This window comes from Petromyzon marinus, unplaced genomic scaffold (genome assembly GCF_048934315.1).
Source record: "Petromyzon marinus isolate PM22_M1 ecotype Great Lakes invasive population unplaced genomic scaffold, UKy_Petmar_22M1.pri1.0 PM_G_Scaffold_51, whole genome shotgun sequence".
NCBI lineage: Eukaryota > Metazoa > Chordata > Hyperoartia > Petromyzontiformes > Petromyzontidae > Petromyzon > Petromyzon marinus.
Genome location: NW_027423004.1, coordinates 1,231,367 through 1,255,682, shown reverse-complemented (window position 1 = coordinate 1,255,682; position 24,316 = coordinate 1,231,367). Strand labels below are relative to the sequence as shown.

Below are 24,316 nucleotides of genomic sequence, written 5' to 3'. Positions count from 1 at the left end.
CCGGCACAAGCTTATTAATTAAAAATTTCATTCATGATTTAGTCGTAATTAATTGAAGGTGGAGGGGTTACCAACCCCTCGCACCCGTCCAGATCCCCCATTTGGTCGCTGTGGTGGTCACAAACACCATGAAGGGAAAGGCCAATTTAAATTGTCCCTCCTCCCACGGCACCGCCCACGACAGCGTTGCAGTCCGGCACCACGAAGAGGTAGGGGGTTGTTTTCTTGCTCCCCACACACACACACAGACACACGCACACACAGACAAACTCACACACACACAGACGCACACACACAAACGCACCTGGCCGTGTCGTGCAGCGCGTCAGTGACGGCGGTAACGAGGCGGCTGAACGAGGGCCGCCAGGAGCTCTCCTGCTGCCAGCAGCTCAGCATGAGGCGGCGGAGAAGCATGGGGCAGTCCATGGGGCACGGCAGACGCCAGCCGCCCTCTACTGCCTCCATCACCTGGGGGGTACGAGACCCATAGACTACTCACACAGAGACCCATACAGTACTACTCACACAGAGACCCATAGAGTACTCACACAGAGACCCATAGACTACTCACACAGAGACCCATAGAGTACTCACACAGAGACCCATAGACTACCCACACAGAGACCCATAGACTACTGACAGAGACCCATAGAGTACTACTCACACAGAGACCCATAGACTACTCACACAGAGACCCATAGAGTACTACTCACACAGAGACCCATAGAGTACTACTCACACAGAGACCCATAGAGTACTACTCACACAGAGACCCATAGACTACTCACAGAGACCCATAGACTACTCGCACAGAGACCCATAGAGTACTACTCACACAGAGACCCATAGACTACTCACACAAAGACCCATAGACTACTACTCACACAGAGACCCATAGACTACTCATACAGAGACCCATAGACTACTCACACAGAGACCCATAGACTACTCACACAGAGACCCATAGAGTACTACTCACACAGAGACCCATAGACTACTCACACAGACACCCATAGACTACTCACACAGAGACCCATAGAGTACTACTCACAGAGAGACCCATAGAGTACTCGCACAGAGACCCATAGACTACTCACACAGAGACCCATAGACTACACGTACAGAGACCCATAGACTACACACAGAGACCCATAGAGTACTCACACAGAGACCCATAGAGTACTACTCACACAGAGATCCTTAGACTACTCACAGAGAGACCCATAGAGTACTACTCACACAGAGACCCATAGAGTACTACTCACACAGAGACCCATAGAGTACTACTCACACAGAGACCCATAGACTACTCACAGAGAGACCCATAGAGTACTACTCACACAGAGACCCATAGAGTACTACTCACACAGAGACCCATAGAGTACTACTCACACAGAGACCCATAGACTACTCACACCGAGACCCATAGACTACTCACACAGAGACCCATAGACGACTCACACAGAGACCCATAGACTACTCACAGAGAGACCCATAGACTGCTCACACAGAGACCCATAGACTACACACAGAGACCCATAGAGTACTCACGCAGAGACCCAGAGACTACACACAGAGACCCATAGAGTACTCACGCAGAGACCCATAGACTACTCACACAGAGACCCATAGACTACTCACACAGAGACCCATAGAGTACTCACAGAGACCCATAGACTACTCACAGAGACCCATAAACTACTCGCACAGAGACCCATAGACTACTCACACAGAGACCCATAGACTGCTCACACAGAGACCCATAGACTACTCACACAGAGACCCATAGAGTACTCACACAAAGACCCATAGACTACTCACACAGAGACCCATAGACTACTCACACAGAGACCCATAGACTACTCACACAGAGACCCATAGACTACTCACACAGAGACCCATAGACTACTCACACAGAGACCCATAGACTACTCACACAGAGACCCATAAACTACTCACACAGAGACCCACAGACTACTCGCATAGAGACCCATGGACTACTCGCACAGAGACCCATAGACTCACCACACAGAGACCCATAGACTACTCACACAGAAACCCATAGACTAATCACACAGAGACCCACAGCCGCACACAGAGACCACAGACTACTCACACAGAGACCGCAGACACACACACAGAGACCCATAGACTACTCACACAGAGACCCATAGACTACTCACACAGAGACCCACAGCCGCACACAGAGACCACAGACTACTCACACAGAGACCCATAGACTACACACAGAGACCCATAGAGTACTCACACAGAGACCCATAGACTACACACAGAGACCCATAGACTACTCACACAGAGACCCACAGCCGCACACAGAGACCACAGACACACACACAGAGACCCATAGAGTACTCACACAGAGACCCATAGAGTACTCACACAGAGACCCATAGACTACTCACACAGAGACCACACACACACACACAGAGACCACACACACACACACAGGGGTGCCGGTGCTGAACTCACGTCCCGGTTGCTCATGTCCCAGTACGGCCGTTCGCCGTACGACGTCACCTCCCACATGACGATGCCGTAGCTCCACACGTCGCTCGCCGACGTGAACCTGAGCTGTGCGATGGCCTCCGGGGCGGTCCAGCGGATCGGGATCTTCCCCCCCTGGTGGGGAACATTCACAACGGGACCTCGCCCTCGGGTCCGGCACGCGGGGCTCTCGCGGCCCGACGTCGTCGGCACGCGGCGAAGGGTTTGCCGGGTCAAAGCCGGCGTCGCGAGTTCGCGCCGCCTCAACGCGCCGAGCGGCGCGCCGGACCGCCACCTCGCGAGCGACGGACGCCCCGACGGTGGCGTTGTCCTCGTGCCGTTCGCCCCTCGGCGTCGTTCCCCGGTGTGACGTCGGCGAGACGAGACCATCAAGAAACCCGTCTCCGGTGTGGACCCGTGAATCCCAAAGACAACGGCACCGTACGCTGCACGTTCGCACTTTCACCGCGCGTGTGTGTGTGTGTGTGCGCGTGTGTGTGTGTGTGTGTGCGTGGGTGCGTGTGTGCGTGTGTGTGTGCGTGTGTGCGTGTGTGTGTGCGTGCGTGTGCGTGTGTGTGCGTGTGCGCGTGTGCGCGTGTGTGTGTGTGCGTGTGTGTGTGCGTGTGTGTGCGTGCGTGTGTGTGTGTGCGCGTGTGTGTGTGCGCGTGTGTGTGTGCGCGTGTGCGTGTGTGTGTGCGTGTGTGCGTGTGTGTGTGTGCGTGTGTGTGTGCGTGTGTGTGTGTGTGAGGTTAATGCATTTCGCTCGACGCACGGCGGCGGCAAGTACTTTCGGCGAAAAACGGAAGCCCCTTAGGGAGCGGTAACGCCGAGCCGACACACGCCGGGCCGGTGTGGCTTTGCCTTCTCCTCGACTCCGGCCGAACGTCGGCCGAACGTCGGCCGAACGTCGGCCGTTGACGACGCCGGCAGTTCTTTTTTCCTGCCCCGCCTTACCCGGGAGGTGTACGCTCCCTCGGGGTCGGCGTCCAGTAGAAGCGTCCGCGAGAGGCCAAAGTCGGACACCTTGCACGTCAGCTCGCCACTCACGAGCACGTTGCGGGCGGCCAGGTCGCGGTGCACATAGCCCCTGCGGGACAGGTACTCCATGCCCGATGCGACGTCACGCAGCATCCCGAGCAGCTGGGTCACCACAAGGTGCCCCTTCTTCATCTACGCCGTGCCCGGTCAGAGGGGGGAGGGAGGGAGGAAGGGAGGGAGGAGAGAGGAGGGAGGAGGGGAGGAGAGGGGGGAGAGGGGGGAGGAGAGGGGGGAGAAGGAAGAGGAAGGGAGGGAGAAGAGGAGGCGATGAGGAGCCGCCTGGGTGACGTTGTGCTGCTTGTGCGGCCGTCTGGAATGCTCTTCCGGGAGCTGCTATGTGCGTTTAAGTCATCGTTGTCTATACTAATTTGTTTAGAACTCTCGCTTGTTGTGTTTAGTTTGTCCCCCCCCCCCCCCCCGCGCCAGTTGGCTACGTAAGGTACAAAGGAAGTTTGACGCAGACGCGTGCAGTTGTCACCACAAGCGGAGCCCCGGTTAGTAGGAACTACGGCACACACACACACAACAACGCCACCGTGTGCTCTCCATTTGTGGACAGTTACACACACAACCGCTGAGGAGTGTGAGACTGCAACACACCGATGATCGCATCATTTGGCATTGCCACTTCTTACCCTGAGGAATAAATCCAAGGAATGGTTTTCCATGAATTCGGTGATGATCATGACAGGTTTACCTTCGTCGAGAGGACAAGAAAACCAAACGTTAGCAATCCACGCACAGCATTCACGACTTATACCGTAACATCATCACTTGGTCACATACACACCTTGTATCTCTGACAAGATGCGTCGCTGTGGGTTCATACACAGGGACTCCTCTACTTACGAATGTTCCTCTTACGAACTCTCAGAGGTACAAACAAACCTGTTCGTACGTCCGGTTGCCCGTTCTGAACCGAGAGTCAGAGGTTCAACCTCTGCGCAATAGATGGTGGTGGCATCTGCATCTGCAGAACGTGAAGAACCAGTGGCATCTACATCTGCAGAACGTGAAGAACCAGTGGCATCTACATCTGCAGAACGTGAAGAACCAGTGGCATCTACATCTGCAGAACGTGAACCAGTGGCATCTACATCTGCAGAACGTGAAGAACCAGTGGCATCTACATCTGCAGAACGTGAAGAACCAGTGGCATCTACATCTGCAGAATGTGAAGAACCAGTGCATCTACATCTGCAGAATGTGAAGAACCAGTGGCATCTACAGCTGCAGAATATGAAGAACCAGTGGCATCTACATCTACAGAACGTGAAGAACCAGTGGCATCTACATCTGCAGAACGTGAAGAACCAGTGGTATCTACATCTGCAGAACGTGAAGAACCAGTGGCATCTACATCTGCAGCACGTGAGGAACCAGTGGCATCTACATCTTTAGAACATAAAGAACCAGTGGCATGTAGTGTATAGTAGTGTATAATGTAGTATAGAGGAGTGTAGTGTATAGTCGTGTATAGTGTTGTGTATAGTGTAATGTGCAGTGTGTATAGTGTAGTATAGAAGTACACCACACCGGTGTGTTGGAGAGCAAATCCACAACATTTCCAATCTGAGTACAATCACCAGTGATTACAACAACGGGCATAATCAGCTGGACAGCCAGCTACATAACAGACTTGCCAGTTTTAAACTTGGTTCGAAGCTTTTGTGACTGCAGGAATTAATCTTTGTTTTTTTCGGTAAAGTCACGTATAAATAAGAAATAATAAAATAACATAATAGCGTCCGACGTTTCGGTTGTATACATCTGGGGTTATGTATTTCCCCTCTCTCTTAAATTTAGTTCTTCTGTACCTGATGATGGCTGCTTGCGTTGCAACCGAAACGTCGTACGCTATTATGTTATTTTATTACTTCTTATTTATATGTGACTTTACCGGAAAAAACAAACAAAGATTAATTGCCAGTTTTTAGTTTGTTTAAAATGCGTGTGGCATCGATTGGACGTTCTCGAAGCTCACTCTTGGTGACGACGCCCTCCAGGCGGACGATGTTGTCATGCTCGAACTGGCCCATGATGCTCGCCTCACACAGGAAGTCCTGCTGCTGCTGCTGCTTGCTGGATCCGCCCTTCAGCGTCTTGATGGCCACGCGCACTGTCGCCGCCCCTCCGCTGCTGCCCTGGCGCTTCAGGTATCCGACGTGCACCTTCCCAAACTCTCCTGCGGGCCGAGGGGTCGATGACAGTGGGTAGCACGTAGAGCAGGTGTGAGGACCCCCCCCCCCCCCGTCCAGCTGCTAAGTAAGGTTCGTCACGTGAATAAAACGTGCCGATTGCTTGCTGGTTGTGCACTGGCCGGTCGCTGTGTGGTGCATGTGTTGGGGAGTGTGAACCCACGGCAAACGACGGGGTGCTGCAAAACAATGTTAACACTTTTCGATTTGAAGCTTTCGTGACTGCGAGGATTCATCTTCTTTGGTTCTTTCGCTAAAGTCACCACCACGTAGAATGAGACTAAAATAATAAATTACTAAAATAAAATAACGCGGTAAAACTCTCACGACGTTTCGGCCACAACGCAAGCGGCCTTCATCAGGTGAAGGGGACGAGACTGTCTGGAGGACAGCGCTGTCCAGACAGTCTCGTCCCCTTCACCTGATGAAGGCCGCTTGTGTTGTGGCGGAAACGTCGTGAGAATATTATTGTGTTATTTTATTTTATCAATTTATTATTTTATTCTCATTCTACGTGACTTTACCGAAATAACCAAAGAAAATGTTAACACTTATATTGGACTATTGGTTTTTCATGGAAAGAGAACGGATAATAATAATACTACGCTGTAACATGATAACAAATCCATAATGGAGATTTTTTTTCTCTGGTTAGTGCACGTAAATTTATAAATGTATGGTTAAACTCGCCACCACCCGACCCAGCCAACTAGTAAGGCTTGTCACGTATGGATGATCTGGGTTCGCGAAAGCCTACGTGTTAAACATGATAACAAATGTAACGTTAATAGCTTCCAAAAGTCAAAGAGTTTCTCCCACTCGTTCGCCGTCGTTGTCACCGTGCGCCTGGAACCTTCTCCAGGCGGTCTCCAGAGCCCCGGAGGCACAAACATTTCTTGCGGCGGCGTTGCAAATTCTCAGCAGTGTCAACATTTGAAGTGGGCGCCCTGTGAGTAAGTTTTAGTTAACGGGTACCACGGTACAGACGTGCCCGCCCCCGTCCCCCCCCCCCCCCCCCCCCCGTTCACCTGCTCCGATGACGCGTCCAAGTTTGATTCGCGAGGCGTCGATTTCCGTCGCGAACTCGCGGAGAGCATCGCTGGGCTCGTCGTAGTCGTGTGGGTCAATGTACAGCCTGAAGCCCGGCATCTTCACTGTGGGTGGCAACGGCGAAATCAACCGTGCACAGGGTGTGTGTGTGTGTGTGAGTGTATGAGGGGTGGTGTGTGAGGGGTGGTGTGTGTGGGGTGGTGTGTGTGTGAGTGTCCGGCAAAACAACCCCCTACCTCCTCGCGGTGCCGGACGGGAAACTCTGTCGTGGACAGTGCTGTGGGGGGAGGGCCAATTCCGATTGGCCCCTCCTCTCATGGCGTCTGTGACCACCACAGTGGCTAAACGGGGGCTCTGGACGGGTACGAGGGGCCGGTAACCCCTCCACCTTCAACATTTTCACCACGAAACTACGAATAAAAAATTTAACTAATAAGCTTGTGCCGGAGGCCCCGGGGGGACAGGCGTCTATGACGTCTCCTGGCCAAACCCCAATTGGCAGAGCCAGGAGATTGAATCTCTACCCTCGGGTCTCCTCCAGAAACAACGAAAAGCCACTTCGTGTGGCCACGTGGAATGTTCGAACGCTCACTGCGGAGGAGAGGCTGCCACTCCTCTGTCGGGAGCTGGACCGGTACCGCCTGGATCTCTGTGGCATTCAGGAGGTCCGGTGGACCGGTTCTGGCTCCTGCCACAATGAGGGGTGGACAGTCCTCTACTCGAGGCAGCAGACTGCCAAACAACAGGGTGTGGCTCTTCTTTTGAACACAAGAATGAAGGGGGCATGGGAGCGTGGTGATGAGGTGTGGGAAGCTGTAAGCCCCAGGCTACTTTGGGCTCGCCTTCCCATCAACCGGAGACGAGGAGTGGTGGTCGTGGTTACTTATGCCCCCACCGAAGACGAACATCCGTGGAGGGATGCAGGCAAAGCCGATGAGTCAGATGCCTTCTATGACCTGTCACAGGTGCTGGCTAAAGTGGCCCCTCGGGATAGAGTCATCTTGTTTGGTGACTTCAATGCCCGAGTTGGTCATGATGCTGGCACCTGGTCTGGAGTGATTGGAGGGCATGGGCCAGATCAGCTCAATAACAACGGTAGGAGGCTGCTTGATTTTTGTTCAGCCCATGGGCTTGTAATTACCAACACGCTGTTCCGGCATTGGCGCATCCACACAACATCATGGATGCATGCCGGGTCCAAGCAAGAACATCTGCTGGACTACATAGTGACGAATCAGCGGATGCGAGCCCATGTCTTTGACACCAGGACCTACCGTGGAGCTGATCTGCCCTCTGACCATCGACTAGTCATCTGTGAGATGCGCCTGCCATTCTTCCACTCCGGTGGTGGGTGTACACCCAGGACCCCATTCCAACCTAAAGTGGCCTAGTCTCAGTTATCTGATGAAAGTTGCAAGCGAGAATTTCATCATCGCTTGCGGCTGGGGTTGGCATCGTCCCCCACTCCTCCTGATGTCGAGGGTAAATGGGCGAGGTTTAGGACTGTGACTCATGCAGCTGCATTGGCTGCTTTGGTTACGCAGTCCAGACCTCCCCAGAGACCCTGGCTGAAAGAGGAGGTGATCAGGATAGTTTAGAAAAAGCGACAGGCCCACTGTCATCGGCTACAGAATCCCACATCAGAGAATGAGGAGGCTTACCGCAGCCTTCGCTCGGAGGTTCGGAGAGCCGTGAGGCGCTGCAAGGATGGGTGGTGGTCGTGGGTTGCTGAGGAGATGGAGACTGCCTCAGTGGCCCGTGATCACAAATCTCTATTTAACTCCATCAAAAAAGCAACCTGCAGCGCCACACCTATTACCAACATTAGGGGAAAAAACGGTGATCCAATCTCCGACCCCCAGGAACCGGTTTGCAGATTTGCTGAGCATTTCTGTGAGGTCCTGGAGGAGGCACAAAGTGGGGATGACCCTGCTGAGGCTGCGGTGCCTCAAATATTGGAAGAAGTCACCCCCTGTGAGTGGCTGGCTGAGGTGCCATCTGTTGAGGAAGCACTGAAGGCGATCCGGAGTCTGAGACCAGGAAAGGCACCGGGCAGAGATGATCTCCCAAGCGAAATGCTGAGGGAGGGTGGCGTTTGTGCACAGACTGCCCTATATGACATCATAACAACAGTCTGGACCACTGGACAGGTTCCACAGGATTGGAAGGATGCCCTGGTGGTCCCCCTCTTTAAGAAGGGGGACCGCACAGACTGTAACAACTACAGGGGCATCTCACTCCTCAGTGTGCCGGGAAAGGTCCTGGCAAGGATTATTCAACATCGCCTTGCCAGGCACGCTGAGGAGAGGCTTGCGGAGCCCAAATGCGGTTTCAGGAAAGGGCGGTCCTGCACAGATGCGATATTTTCTGTCCGTCTGCTACAGCAGATGTGTAGGGAATTCCAGCAAGACCTACATCTCTGCTTTAGTGACCTGGTCAAGGCCAGGTCACACCGCCCTCTCCAGCTGCGACATGATTCCCAGTCGCACGCTCGTTGTCACGCGCTTCGCTCCGTCCCCGTTGCTCGAGGGTGAAGATGGCAATGGCGGTAACGGTGATTGTGGTTGGTGTGCTGGTGGCAGGTGGGGTTTTTGCCACCTCTTCGTGGGAAGAGGAAGAACACTGTCTCTCAATAGTGGAGATGCGGAGAGCGACTTGTGTATGCATCAATGTCTTGAGTGGCGTACCACTACCACCACCAACATCGGAGGGTGGAGGAGCGATACTCACAACAACGAGCGGAGCGCCGGGTGGCTAAAGCACAGCGGGTTGGCACAGTAGGGGGCACAGGTGGTGCATCAGCCAGTCATCTCAGTCAGTCGACCTGTGGCACCTGCTGGGTCTGCCCCGTGACCTCCTGCCGGTGGGCGTTCGACACTTCGCGTGGCCTCAGGGTGCACATAGCCTGGCACAAGCGTCGTGGTGACGTCACCGCCACTTAGTGGCGAATGGCGGTTGTTGTTGTGAGTGTATGAGGGGTGGTGTGTGAGGGGTGGTGTGTGAGGGGTGGTGTGTGTGTATGTGTGTGAGAGGTGTGTGTGTATGAGGGGTGGTGTGTGTGTGTGTATGAGGGGTGGTGTGTGTGTATGAGGGGTGGTGTGTGTGTGTGAGTGGTGTGTGCGTGTGTATGAGGAGTGGTGTGTGTGTGGGTGTATGAGTGGTGTGTGTGTGTGAGGTGTGTGTGTGTGTATGAGGAGTGGTGTGTGTGTGTATGAGTGGTGGTGTGTGTGTGTGTGAGAGGTGTGTGTGTATGAGAAGTGGTGTGTGTGTGTGTATGAGTGGTGTGTGTGTGTATGAGGAGTGGTGTGTATGAGGTGTGTGTGTGTGTATGAGAGGTGTGTGTGTATTAGAGGTGTGTGTGTATGAGTGGTGTGTGTGTGTGTATGAGTGGTGTGTGTATGTGTGTGTATGAGTGGTGTGTGTGTATGAGGTGTGTGTGTGAGAGGTGTGTGTGTGAGTGGTGTGTGTGTATGAGAGATGTGTGTGTGTATGAGATGTGTGTGTGTGTGTTTTAGAGGTGGTGTGTGTGTCTGTGCGCACGAGGTGGAGCAGCGTTTACCCCGCACGCTGTAGAAGCGAGGTCGTCTCTCTTCGCGAGGCTCCGACTCTGCTGCTTGCCAGTGACCACTCCTCCTCCTGCTCCTCCTCCTTCAAACGCAACGCGATGCACGCAGCCATCAAGGCGGCGGCGGCGGCAGTGCTGAAGAAGCGAGTTCGCTCTGGAGGATGCCGCCTCTTACCCAACGTTCAGGGAGATTGCCTCTTGGTGGTGCAGCCAGATCACGTGGGAACACTCAGAACGCCCGTGGGACCCCCCCCCCCAGTGTGACCCCCCCCCAGTGTGACCCCCCCCCAGTGTGACCCCTCAGTGTGACCCCCCAGTGTGACCCCCCCCAGTGTGACCCCCCCCCCCCAGTGTGACCCCCCCCACCTCTTCTTGACGATGATGCAGGCAGCAGCGATGAGCAGCATCAGCCCCACGAGGCCAGCGGACAGCAAGGAGGCCCAGAGGGTCACTTCCTGAGTCGCTTGTGCTGGGGGAGGGGGAGGGAAAGAGTTACAAACACATCCTTCACTTACTACAACAACCACAACAACCACAACAACCACAACAACAAACACAACAACTACAACAACACCACAATAACCACCAACACAACAACAAACAACAGGACAACACCTACAACAACAACCACAACAACTACAACAGACAGGAGGGGTGGGGTGGTGGTGCTGTTGGTGGGGTCGTGGTAGGTTGGTAGTGGGGTTGGTGGTGGCGTAGTGGTTGGATGGGGATGGTGCTGGTGAGTGGTGGTGGTGGTGGGTGGTGGTCCTTGTGGCGTAGTGGTTGGGTGGGGATGGTGCTGGTGAGTGGTGGTGGATGGGTGGTGGTGGTGGCGTAGTGGTTGGGTGGGGATGGTGCTGAGATGATGGGGATGGTGCTGGTGAGTGGTGCTGGTGAGTGGTGGTGGTGGGGTGGTGGTGGTGGCGGCGTAGTGGTTGGGTGGGGATGGTGCTGGGGTGGTGGTTGGTGGTGGTGGGGTTGGTAGTGGTTGGTGGTGGGTGGGTGGTGATTGGTGGTGGGTGGTGGTGGTGCTGGTTGGTGGTGGTGGGGTGGTGGTTGGGGGTTGGTGGTGGTGGGGTTGGTGGTGGTTGGTGGTGGTGGGGTTGGTGCTGGTTGGTGGTGGGTGGGTAGTGGTTGGGTAGTGGTTGGGTAGGGTTGATGCTGGTTGGTGGTGATTGGGTGGTGGTGGCTGGTGGTGGTGGGTGGTGGCTGGATTGGGTGGTGGTGATGATTGGGTGGTGGTGGTGATTGGGTGGTGGTGGTGATTGGGTGGTGGTGGTGGTGATTGGGTGGTGGTGGTGATTGGGTGGTGGTGGTGGTGATTGGATGGTGGTGTTGTTGCTCACGTGCGGGAGACGTCTGGAAGTGGAGTGTGGGGCTGTAGTCTCCGTAGCCGGCGGCGTTGCGAGCGCGGACCTGCAGTGAGTAAACCGCGGCATGCCGGAGCCCCGTCACGGTGATGCTCGGCACGCTGGAGATCAGCCTCATTACCTCTCTCTCGTCGTCGTCATCCTGGTGGGGGGGGGGTACAGATGGGGGGGGGGGTACAGATGGGGGGGGTACAGATGGGGGGGGGATGGGTTCAGACTCATCCCACAGAGACCCATTGAACCTGGGTCACGTGGTTCACAGTATATTTTTGTGTTAACTCTACTGCCCTCCACTTGCTAATGCAAAGACAAAGAACCCCCGTATAGTGTCAGCAGACTGTCGGGGCGAGTGCTGTTAGCGGCCACCTATGGAGGCACACGAGGGGGTGGGTGGTCAGCACCACGCCCGGCCGCCTTTGTATCCACAATGGTGATGTTGTTGTATACGGCCCTTTTTCCACAATTAATATCCATAAGAATATTTACGGATGCATACACCTAGATTTCTTTTTCCTTTCTTTCGTGACAAACAATTTATATTTTTTTAATGAATAAAACCCGTAAGCCAGAAACACAAAAAACCAGATGTCGGTCATAAACAGGCCATATATATATAAAGAAATAATAAAACTCTCAAGGCGAGGATGTAACAGCTATCGGCAAAAATTTCCAGGTGAACAAGAGTTTGATGGGCCCTTAGGAAAGGTCCCTCCGAGGTCAGAACACCAAGAGAGTAGACACGGAGACGCCAACAGGGTAAATCGTATACATATTCTTTTCCTTATTTGCCAGTAAAAAAAAAGGCAACAACAAGAATAAGATAGAATTAGCGATCCTAACGCTCACTCCAATTAAGAACAGGCCACCAGACACATCAGTGAATTATTATCCAATGATTAATTCGCTATCAAATGATTTTCACCTTTAATACTTTTACTGTTAAAACAAAGCTTGGAGCAGGAATACCGAGTCACATCAAAGGTTATCGAGAAGGAATGAGACAATGGGTAAACTTGCAAAAGAATTTAAACAATATCCCAAGCAACCCCGACCACCTTTGTCCCTCTCACAGCGCGGAGAAGCAGGAATTACACCTTATCACAAGGGGCCATCTGGAAAAGCCAGCCGGGTTTGATGAGGAGACACACCCCACCCCACACACGGCAACCAGGCAAAGACAGTTTTAAAGAAAATTGCAATATAATATTAATAATAACAACGTGTTAACCTTACACGACATTCCATTATAGAACCTTACAGAACCAAGGGATATGGATTCCAACAATCAAGAAACAGACCTCTTAAACTCAGGATGATAATTATTTTTCTTTTTAATAATTCTATCATAACAATTCGAACCTCGGTAAAACTGAGAGGTGTCGGGAGGACGTAGTTACAAACACGAGTCTTGGCGAACATGGGACCAAATGGTATTTGAGAAATATAAGTCGAAAGTATAAAGAGGTGCTCCCGACCACCTTTGTCTCTCCCAAAGAGCGCGAGAGAGGAATTTCACGCCAGGGCAAACAGATCGTTATCGCGGGGACCATCTGCCACACACGGGACTTAGTAGTGGCCCCCACCCCACCCTGCACACGGGCAGCAAAAGAGCGTATCTACTCGTTCACCAACGTCCGTCGAGTCCGAACCAACTACTGAAAGAAGAATCAACTGATACGTATGATACACTGCCCCCCACTACACGACAAACCAGACGTCTGCTTGACGCAAAGAATCGATTCCGAACATTGGCCTACTCTTTCACCACTCATACCATTCAACACACACACACACGGGTCATTAACAAAGCCTAAAACCTCAAGCCATTGAACCATCCGTGATTGTGGAAACATCGCAACGACCGAGTGAATAATCCATCGTTTTTAAGAGTGTTCATAATTTTCCTCTGTAATATTGTGCTGGGGCTGTACTTCTAACCGCATAAATTACCAACTGACCCATTAAGAAGGATTAATTCTTGGCACCTCACCACGGAGCGCCGCTCGTGGGGGTGAAGAGCGTGCTCAACCGGTTCCCTGTCAGGGATCTGGCCACAATTAATTAAAAGATTGGCCCGAGATAAGGATCTAAAAAGGAAACATCGCCACCCATTGAGTCGCGTTGAGAAGTCGATTAGAAATACTTGAGTCGTTCGTTAATATTTTCTTTCTACATAATCTTGCTGGTATCCACGAATGAAATAACGAATTCAAACGCATATTTGTGCCTCCAAGAATAATACTGGTTGGAGTGCCCTTTCAACGAGTAGCGTTGCATAATAATTAGGCATCCTATTGTTAACAACGTGACAATAATTGCATTAAGGGCCGCGCATGATCAATAACCGAATGCTGTGTTGTGTGACAATTCAAGTAACGAAGCATTGCGGCCATCGAGTGTTGTTGATAAGGTAATTAGAAGTATTTCAGTCGAACGCTTTAAATTCATAATCGTTATGAATCAATGAACGAACATCAACGTGGTACTGTGCTGACGATTTCAAGCATAATAACTTCGCATATCAGAATGTATTAAGGATTGGATACGAATCAAAGACCAAGTGCCGTATTGTGTAATAATTCAAGTATACGAGTTTGCATATTATAAAGTTAAGGTTTGATAGAATAGTTCGCATATTTTTAATCTCTCTCTCAACAACCGATCGATTGCGTTACGCGTCGGGAATTAACCACAGGTGCCGCTATCGAGGTGAAACAACGCAATCGTGATGTTATCATGTTAACGCTGTGTTGAAATTCCAAATCCCGAGATTGAGTTTTCATATTATCCAAAAATTAAAGTTAGCTAGAAATAAAATTGATAAAAGCAGAACGTTTGTGTGTGATTCTTCCTGAAATCCTGCATAATATTGTTCTGCGTATGAGATCTGAATCCTGGGGACCTATCATAAGTACACTATCACCACACATAATCCATAACACACATAATTCATAATGTTCAATCGAGAGTAATCGTATCCTTATCGATAATACGGAATTAAAGAGCAGAGTCGAATCGACTCTCTCTCATTCACGCTCACAACGCCTGCGTCACTGCATACGATTAATTGCGTTATTCCAATTCATAACACAATCCTCGTCACCGAGGCTCGACCTTATAATCCATAACGACCTGCATTATCATAACCACGCCCACTCGCATAAATTAATACGATTATCTCTCGAATCAGCATAATTTATGCGCATAATTACACTGATTAACATAATCTCGGATAAATTATGCGAATCTCAAATTTCATTTAATTTTCATTATTTTCATCAATTTTCATAACACCTATATATACAACAATGTTTACTACACACCGCACCAGGGTACTCAATTTGAGGCTGAGTCGACCTAGGGGAGACCCAGGACTCGTTCAGATTATCGTCACCGGTGCCGGTTGCCGTGAGCGGGAATCGAACTCGAGACGCCGGGTTCGTAGCGCAGCGTAGCGCGTACCGCTGCACCACCGCTCAGCACGCACGCGCGTGCACATTCACACGCACACGCGCGCAAGTAAAATGGATAATCGCGAGCCGCTACGCACCTCGTCAAAGCATTTGACTTCATAGTCCATAACGATGCCATTGGGCTGCTCCGGCTCGGCCCAGGTCAACAGGACGGCGTCTTCAGAGACGTTCTCCGTGTGGACACGCACCACGGGTGACGGTGCTGCGGGCAATCACAGCACGTGGTCACGCGCTAACTCATTTGTTTACCCCCCTGGCCAACGTCTCGAGGTGCGGTGAGTGACAATCGGTGTGCGTTTCCCCTTGCTGCTGAATGAAATACGAGTTGCGGTGAGATGTTCAAACACCAAGCAGACGGACGCCGCTTTGCGAGCAATCAACTCAACTTGCAACAGCCACACACGCGGTGCTTTGTGGTGAACATGCGAACATGGCTATGATGATGATAATTATAACAGATGATGCATTGTCTTTAAGAATAATAATTAGAGTGGTATATGCATTAAGAATAATATAATTATAATGTTACATGTGTAGTGGAGTAACGCGCGTGCTGGGGGGGTTTGCAAGCGGTGTGCACGGATGTGTGAGGTCGCATCGGGGCGAACAGGAGCAGCGAGAGACGCCCAAAAAAGATGCAGAGCAGTGATTGGCTGGCTGCAAATGCAGGCGGACAATTTAGATGCAGAGCGGTGATTGGCTGGCTGCAAATGCAGGCGGACAACTAAGATGAAGAGCGATGATTGGCTGGCTGCAAATGCAGGCGGACAATTTAGATGCAGAGCGGTGATTGGCTGGCTGCAAATGCAGGCGGACAACTAAGATGCAGAGCGGTGATTGGCTGGCTGCAAATGCAGGCGGCCAATTTAGATGCAGAGCGGTGATTGGCTGGCTGCAAATGCAGGAGGACAATTTAGATGGAGAGCGGTGATTGGCTGGCTGCAAATGCAGGCAGACAACTAAGATGCAGAGCGGTGATTGGCTGGCTGCAAATGCAGGCGGCCAATTTAGATGCAGAGCGGTGATTGGCTGGCTGCAGATGCAGGCGGACAACTAAGATGCAGAGCGGTGATTGGCTGGCTGCAAATGCAGGCGGCCAATTTAGATGCAGAGCGGTGATTGGCTGGCTGCAAATGCAGGCAGACAATTTAGATGCAGAGCGGTGATTGGCTGGCTGCAAATGCAGGCAGACAATTTAGATGCAGAGTGGTGATTGGCTGGCTGCAAATGCAGGCGGACAATTTAGATGCAGAGCGGTGATTGGCTGGCTGCAAATGCAGGCGGCCAATTTAGATGCAGAGCAGTGATTGGCTGGCTGCAAATGCAGGCGGACAACTAAGATGCAGAGCGGTGATTGGCTGGCTGCAAATGCAGGCGGACAACTAAGATGCAGAGCGGTGATTGGCTGGCTGCAAATGCAGGCGGCCAATTTAGATGCAGAGCGGTGATTGGCTGGCTGCAAATGCAGGCGGCCAATTTAGATGCAGAGCGGTGATTGGCTGGCTGCAAATGCAGGCGGACAATTTAGATGCAGAGTGGTGATTAGCTGGCTGCAAATGCAGGCGGACAACTAAGATGCAGAGCGGTGATTGACTGGCTGCAAATGCAGGCGGCCAATTTAGATGCAGAGCGGTGATTGGCTGGCTGCAAATGCAGGCGGCCAATTTAGATGCAGAGCAGTGATTGGCTGGCTGCAAATGCAGGCGGACAACTAAGATGCAGAGCGGTGATTGGCTGGCTGCAAATGCAGGCAGCCAATTTAGATGCAGAGCGGTGATTGGCTGGCTGCAAATGCAGGCGGACAACTAAGATGCAGAGCGGTGATTGGCTGGCTGCAAATGCAGGCGGCCAATTTAGATGCAGAGCGGTGATTGGCTGGCTGCAAATGCAGGCGGACAATTTAGATGCAGAGCGGTGATTGGCTGGCTGCAAATGCAGGCGGACAACTAAGATGCAGAGCGGTGATTGGCTGGCTGCAAATGCAGGCGGCCAATTTAGATGCAGAGCGGTGATTGCCTGGCTGCAAATGCAGGCGGACAATTTAGATGCAGAGTGGTGATTGGCTGGCTGCAAATGCAGACGGACAACTAAGATGCAGAGCGGTGATTGGCTGGCTGCAAATGCAGGCGGCCAATTTAGATGCAGAGCCGTGATTGGCTGGCTGCAAATGCAGGCAGACAACTAAGATGCAGAACGGTGATTGGCTGGCTGCAAATGCAGGCGGCCAATTTAGATGCAGAGCGGTGATTGGCTGGCTGCAAATGCAGGCGGACAATTTAGATGCAGAGTGGTGATTGGCTGGCTGCAAATGCAGGCGGACAACTAAGATGCAGAGCGGTGATTGGCTGGCTGCAAATGCAGGCGGCCAATTTAGATGCAGAGCGGTGATTGCCTTGCTGCAAATGCAGGCGGCCAATTTAGATGCAGAGCGGTGATTGGCTGGCTGCAAATGCAGGCGGACAATTTAGATGCAGAGTGGTGATTGGCTGGCTGCAAATGCAGGCGGACAACTAAGATGCAGAGCGGTGATTGGCTGGCTGCAAATGCAGGCGGCCAATTTAGATGCAGAGCGTTGATTGGCTGGCTGCAAATGCAGGCAGACAATTTAGATGCAGAGCAGTGATTGGCTGGCTGCAAATGCAGGCGGATAACTAAGATGCAGAGCGGTGATTGGCTGGCTGCAAATGCAGGCGGCCAATTTAGATGCAGAGCGGTGATTGGCTGGCTGCAAATGCAGGCGGACAATTTAGATGCAGAGCGGTGATTGGCTGGCTGCAAATGCAGGCGGACAACTAAGATGCAGAGCGGTGATTGGCTGGCTGCCAATGCAGGCGGCCAACTAAGATGCAGAGCGGTGATTGGCTGGCTGCAAATGCAGGCGGAGAACTAAGATGCAAAGCGGTGATTGGCTGGCTGCAAAGGCAGGCGGATAATTAAGATGCAGAGCGGTGATTGGCTGGCTGCAAATGCAGACGGCCAACTAAGATGCAGAGCGGTGATTGGCTGGCTGCAAATGCAGGCGGACAACTAAGATGCAGAGCGGTGATTGGCTGGCTGCAAAGGCAGGCGGATAATTAAGATGCAGAGCCGTGATTGGCTGGCTGCAAATGCAGACGGCCAACTAAGATGCAGAGCGGTGATTGGCTGGCTGCAAATGCAGGCGGCATTGTCTTTAATCATAATATAATTATCATGTTTTTGCATAGCATTTAAGAATAATATTATTATAATGTTACGTGCATGTTATAGCTTTTAAAAAAGGAGAATGTATTTTTAAAAAAATATTTTCAAAAACCATTTAAAAAAAGATAGAAAAAAAATATTTGACAAAAGCAACTAAATATCTAAAGATGAAAAAGAGATTTCAAAAAAAGAAAGACGATGGCCGTGAGCGAGAGGAGGAGGGGGGGGACGACGACTCACGATCCCGTGACGTGGCGACGTGGACGGCCGCGAACGCCGAGGGGACGCCGCTCAGGCGGGAGACGCCATTGGTGGCGTGCACCTCCAGGGTGTAGGCGGCGTTCTCACGCAGGCCGCTCACCTCCACCTTGGCGTTCGTCAGCGGGAGCGGAGGCCGGAACCTCACGGCCGGGCCGCACGGCGGCGCCGGCTCCTGGCCCCTCTCCCCACCCCCCCCCCGCAGGGGGGGCGGGTGGAGCCGGCACACGACGGAGTAGGCGAGGTCGGAGCGCCCGCCGGGATTCGCCGGCGGGCTCCACCGGAGCGTCACCGAGGCGGCGGCGGAGAGCGGCGAGGTGACGACGTCCCTGGGGGCCGACGGCGGCTCTGGCCGGGGGGGGGGGCGGAACGGAGTTTATAGAGTAGTGTAGTAGGTAGTGTATAGTGTAGTGTATAGTGTAGTGTATAGCGCAGTAGTGTATAGTGTAGTGTAGTACTGTATAGTAGTAGTGTATAGTGTAGTGTATAGTGTAGTGTATAGTGTAGTGTATAGTGTAGTGTAGTAGGTAGTGTATAGTGTAGTGTATAGTGTAGTGTATAGTAGTGTATAGTGTAGTGTAGTGTATAGTGTAGGGTAGTAGTTTATAGTGTAGTGTATAGTGTAGTAGTGTATAGTGCATAGTAGTGTATAGTGTAGTGTATAGTATAGTGTATAGTGTAGTAGTGTATAGTGTAGTGTACAGTGTAGTAGTGTATAGTGTAGTGTATAGTGTAGTGTATAGTGTAGTGTGTAGTGTAGTGTAGTAGGTAGTGTATAGTGTAGTGTAGTAGTGTATAGTGTAGTAGTGTATAGTGTAGTGTAGTAGTGTAGAGTGTAGTGTAGTAGTGTATAGTGTAGTGTAGTAGTGTATAGTATAGTGTAGTAGTGTATAGTGCAGTGTAGTAGTGTATAGTGTAGTGTATAGTGTAGTGTAGTAGTGTAGTGTATAGTGTAGTGTAGTAGTGTATAGTGTAGTGTATAGTGTAGTGTATAGTGTAGTGTGTAGTGTAGTGTAGTAGGTAGTGTATAGTGTAGTGTAGTAGTGTATAGTGTATAGTGTAGTGTAGTAGTGTAGAGTGTAGTGTAGTAGTGTATAGTGTAGTGTAGTAGTGTATAGTATAGTGTAGTAGTGTATAGTGCAGTGTAGTAGTGTATAGTGTAGTGTATAGTGTAGTGTAGTAGTGTAGTGTATAGTGTAGTGTAGTAGTGTATAGTGTAGTGTATAGTGTAGTGTATAGTGTAGTGTGTAGTGTAGTAGGTAGTGTATAGTGTAGTGTATAGTGTAGTGTAGTAGTGTATAGTGTAGTGTAGTAGTGTAGTGTATAGTGTAGTGTAGTACTGTATAGTGTAGTGTAGTAGTGTATAGTGTAGTAGTGTATAGTGTAGTGTATGGCGCATAGTGAACGAACTTGCACAGGCCACAGACTGGGGCTCGCCGCTGGGCCGGAAGTATCCATCGTGGCAGGTGCAGGACGTCGCTCCGATGACGCTGCCCGTGCTGTGTGGCGGACACCGGGAGCAGGAGCTGTCTTGGGCCGTCTCCTTATAAGAGCCCTGCTCACACACTGCACGCACAAAGGTCCCGCCCCCCGACCTGTAGCCTTTACAGACTCAGTTTAACACCTTTATTATGAACCTTTACAGACTGTTGGTGCTGTCAGTAGCGAGAGATGGGGAGAGAGATGAGCAGATGGGGAGAGAGATGAGCAGATGGGGAGAGAGATGAGATGGGGTGGGTGAGAGAGTGCGTGGGTGGGTAAGTGGTTGGGTGAGTGAGAAAGTGGGTGAGTGAGTGGATGAGTAGGTATGTGGGTGGGTGAGTGGGTGGGTGAGTGGGTGAGTGGGTGAGTGAGTGGGTGAGTGAGTGGTTGGGTGAATGGGTGAGTGAGTGAGTGAGTGGGTGGGTGGGTGAGTGAGTGAGTGAGTGGGTGGGCGAGTGAGTGAGTGGGTGGGTGAGTGGTTGAGTGAGTGAGTGGGTGAGTCAGTGGGTGAGTGAGTGAGTGGGTGGGAGGATAAGTGGTTGGGTGGGTGGGTGAGTGAGTGAGTAGGTGGGTGGGTGAGTGAGTGGGTGAGTGAGTGGGTGAGTGGGCGAGTGAGTGTGTGGGAGGTCCGCTGGGTCTTTCCACATCTCTCTCGAGGGTAAGCGATGATGAATCTACTAAAACAAATCCCAACGCGTCACCTTGGCAGGCGTTCCCCGCCTGCTGGTACCCGGCACGGCAGACGCAGCTCCCGGGGTGGCCCTCCCACTCGCCGTCGGCGTTGCAGAACATCGCCGGCTCCGGCTCCCCCTCGGGCCGGAGCGCGTGGCCCACGCACGCCCCCGTCACCTCCGACAGCGCCCACGGCCCGTCGCCGGCGGCCGGAGCGTCGGGGAACTCGGCGAGGTGGACCGCGAGGGCCGGGCAGCGCCTGCGGTAGACGCGCACGGACGCCAGCCACGCGCAGGCCCCCGTGTCGCGGAACGCCAGACGGAGGCCGCCCCGGGAGAGGGGCCCCACGTCGCCCGCCGCCTCGACCTCCGACCCGCCCGAGCCGACGACGTCGACCTTGGAGAAGAGCCGCCGCTCGTCGTCGGCGAAGACCCCGGCGGCGACGTCGCCGGGGTCGTCCGACTCCCGGTAGTAAACGTCCAACGTGTCGTCGTCGCAGCCGGCGGCGGAGGCGGCGGCGGCCGGGAGGCGACGGGGGCACCGGCGCCGTAAGCTGAAGCGGAACTCGAGGAAGATGCGGCGAGCGTCGCCGCGCGGGATCCAGGCGGTGCGCAGCCACTTGTCCTGCCTGGGCACGGCGGGGCGGCACTGCGCCTGGTACAGCCTGGGCCTTGAGCGTTGGCCACTCGTAGCCTGCTGCCACTGCGGTCGTGGTGAGGGGAGAGGGAGTGGAGTGTGGGAGGGAGTGTGGGGGGGAGTGTAGATGTCACAGTGATTCTGAAACATTGTTCTCCACTCCTTGAATCAATTTTTATAACCTGTAAACCGTTTTACTCGCCTCACGAGTTCGCGTCGCTCATTTTGGTCGGAGTTTATTTGCCGCCATGTCCTCAGGTTAAAGAGGCCCAACGCATGCTCGCCGATCAGATTCTGAGTGTGGAGCGAGCAAATCCAGATTCGTTGGTTATCGTACTTGGCGACTTTAACAAAGGTAATCTCAGCCACGAACTCCCCAAATACATACAATTCATTAAATGCCCAACCAGAGAAGGGAACACTCTGGATCACTGCTACACTACAGTCAGTAGAGCCTACCACGCCGTCCCCCGAGCAGCACTAGGACACTCTGACCATGCCATGGTCCACCTGATTCCTGCATACAGGCAGAAACTAAAACTCTGTAAACCTGCTGTGAGGACATCTAAACAGTGGACCAGTGAGGCTGTGGAAGATTTGCGGGCGTGCTTAGACTGTACTGACTGGGATATGTTCACGACTGCTACCAATAGTCTGGATGAACTCACAGAGGCTGTGACGTCCTACATCAGCTTCTATGAGGACTGCTGTATCCCAACACGTAACAAGGTGAACTTTAACAACAACAAGCCCTGGTTCTCAGCAAAGCTCAGAAGGTTGAGGTTGGAGAAAGAGGAAGCGTTTAGGAGTGGAGATAGAGACAGATTCAAGGAGTCGAAGAACAGGTTTAGCAAAGCGGTGAGAGAGGCTAAACGACTGTACTCAGAGAGACTAAAACACCAGTTCTCTACTAACGACTCTGCTTCTGTCTGGAGAGGGCTCAGGCAGATCACCAACTACAAGCCCAGAGCTCCCCACACCACTAACGACTCCCGCCTGGCCAACGACCTGAACGAGTTCTACTGCAGATTTGAAAGACAATTGGACTGTCCTGAACTACCCCTTCCCACTCAAGAGGCCCCATCCCCCACCCATACTATAGAGACGACTCTCTCCTTTCAGGAGGGAGACGTTAATAGACTTTTCAAGAGGCAGAATCCACGCAAAGCAGCCGGGCCGGACTCTGTCTCTCCAGCCACCCTCAGGCACTGCGCTGACCAGCTGTCTCCGGTGTTCACCAACATCTTTAACACCTCCCTGGAGACATGCCATGTACCAGCCTGTCTCAAGTCCTCCACCATCATCCCTGTGCCCAAAAAGCTAAGGCCAACAGGACTAAATGATTACAGACCGGTCGCCCTTACATCTGTGGTAATGAAGTCTTTTGAGCGCCTGGTCCTGGCACACCTCAAAGCCATCACAGACCCTCTCCTGGACCCCCTTCAGTTTGCCTACAGAGCCAACAGGTCTGTGGACGACGCAGTTAACATGGCCCTCCACTTCATCCTACAGCATCTGGACGCCCCAGCATCCTACGCTAGGATCCTGTTTGTGGACTTCAGCTCTGCCTTCAACACCATCATCCCTGCCCTGCTTCAGGACAAGCTCTTCCAGCTGAATGTGCCCTACTGGATCACAGACTTCCTGTCTGACAGGAAGCAGTGCGTTAAGCTGGGAACACAAGTCTCTGACTCCAGCTCCATCAGCACCAGAACTCCTCAGGGCTGCGTCCTTTCCCCACTGCTCTTCTCTCTGTATACCAACAGCTGCACCTCCAATCATCTGTCCGTCAAACTCTTGAAGTTTGCGGACGACACCACCCTCATTGGGCTGATCTCTGGTGGGGATGAGTCTGACTATAGGTGGGAAGCTGACAACCTGGTGACCTGGTGTAGCCAGAACAACTTAGAGCTAAATGCTCTAAAGACAGTTGAGATGGTTGTGGACTCCAGGAAGAATACAGCCCCACTCACCCCCATCACCCTGTTAGACTCCCCAGTCAAAAGTGTAGAGTCCTTCCGCTTCCTGGGCACTATTCTCTCCTGGGACCTCAAGTGGGAACTGAACATCAGCTCCCTCACCAAGAAAGCTCAACAGAGGATTTACTTTCTATGGCAGCTGAAGAAATTCAACCTGCCAAAGACAATGATGGTGCAATTCTATACAGCAATCATTGAATCCATCCTCACCTCCTCCATAACCATCTGGTACGCTGCTGCCACTGCCAAGGACAAGAGCAGACTGCAGCGTATCATCCACACTGCTGAGAAGGTAATTGCCTGCAATCTACCAACCCTCGAGGACCTGCACACGACAAGGACCATGAGGCGAGCGAGGAAGATTGGGTTTCCTGCCGGTAAGGCATCACTCTCGACAGCCCAGGGGGGGGAACAGGAGCGCGGCGGCCCTTCCCCGCCCGGTGAGGAGTGCAGCGGCGGCAGCTCCCACACTAGTGGAGAGTCTGGGGGCGTCGGTACTTCGCGGGCAGGGTCGCAGGCAGGAGAGATCCCGGGGGCCGACGACCCTAACATAATCATCATCAGGTGTGAAAACCACAGCAAGAAATTTAGAAAAAAGTGGCGTTTTTTTAACGTTAGCACCACGGAGAGCGATTTGGCAGTTCAGAAGGACGAGTCCATCTATGTTCGGAAAAGAGGAGGGGGGAGACGAAAAATAATGGATGAGGTCTGAAGGCCACCGTAAGCGTGAACAATCAATTAAGACCCGAAATGGTTTATCAAATCCTTCCAATGATTGCTAAGCCAGAATCCATCTTCTCGGTTGAAATTGTCTCTGTGTTTGTATATGTGAATAGACTCATGAACGAATCTCTCATGGTAGCCAGATGGCTTGCAAAGAACCTCTGTCTTGGAGAAGTCAATGTCA

The 24,316-nt window shown here is 52.3% G+C and overlaps 1 protein-coding gene across 2 annotated transcripts in view; it reads right to left on the bottom strand.

Annotated features, from left to right (window-relative positions):
- The window catches only part of LOC142917458 (ephrin type-A receptor 5-like), a 42,126-nt gene that overhangs the window by 2,553 nt on the left and 15,257 nt on the right, over positions 1-24,316 (bottom strand). Inside the window, exons 3-15 of one of the 2 annotated variants that reach the window (XM_076062141.1) lie at positions 20,824-21,496; positions 20,051-20,206; positions 18,623-18,988; positions 15,277-15,401; positions 11,703-11,868; positions 10,723-10,825; positions 10,351-10,439; positions 6,770-6,895; positions 5,528-5,728; positions 4,179-4,240; positions 3,460-3,675; positions 2,491-2,640; positions 305-468 (exon numbers count right to left, since the gene is read on the bottom strand). In XM_076062141.1, the coding sequence (XP_075918256.1) occupies positions 305-468; positions 2,491-2,640; positions 3,460-3,675; positions 4,179-4,240; positions 5,528-5,728; positions 6,770-6,895; positions 10,351-10,439; positions 10,723-10,825; positions 11,703-11,868; positions 15,277-15,401; positions 18,623-18,988; positions 20,051-20,206; positions 20,824-21,496 (2,597 nt within the window). The remainder of the gene's footprint in view (positions 1-304; positions 469-2,490; positions 2,641-3,459; positions 3,676-4,178; positions 4,241-5,527; positions 5,729-6,769; positions 6,896-10,350; positions 10,440-10,722; positions 10,826-11,702; positions 11,869-15,276; positions 15,402-18,622; positions 18,989-20,050; positions 20,207-20,823; positions 21,497-24,316) is intronic. The other variant, XM_076062142.1, reaches the window with a different exon arrangement.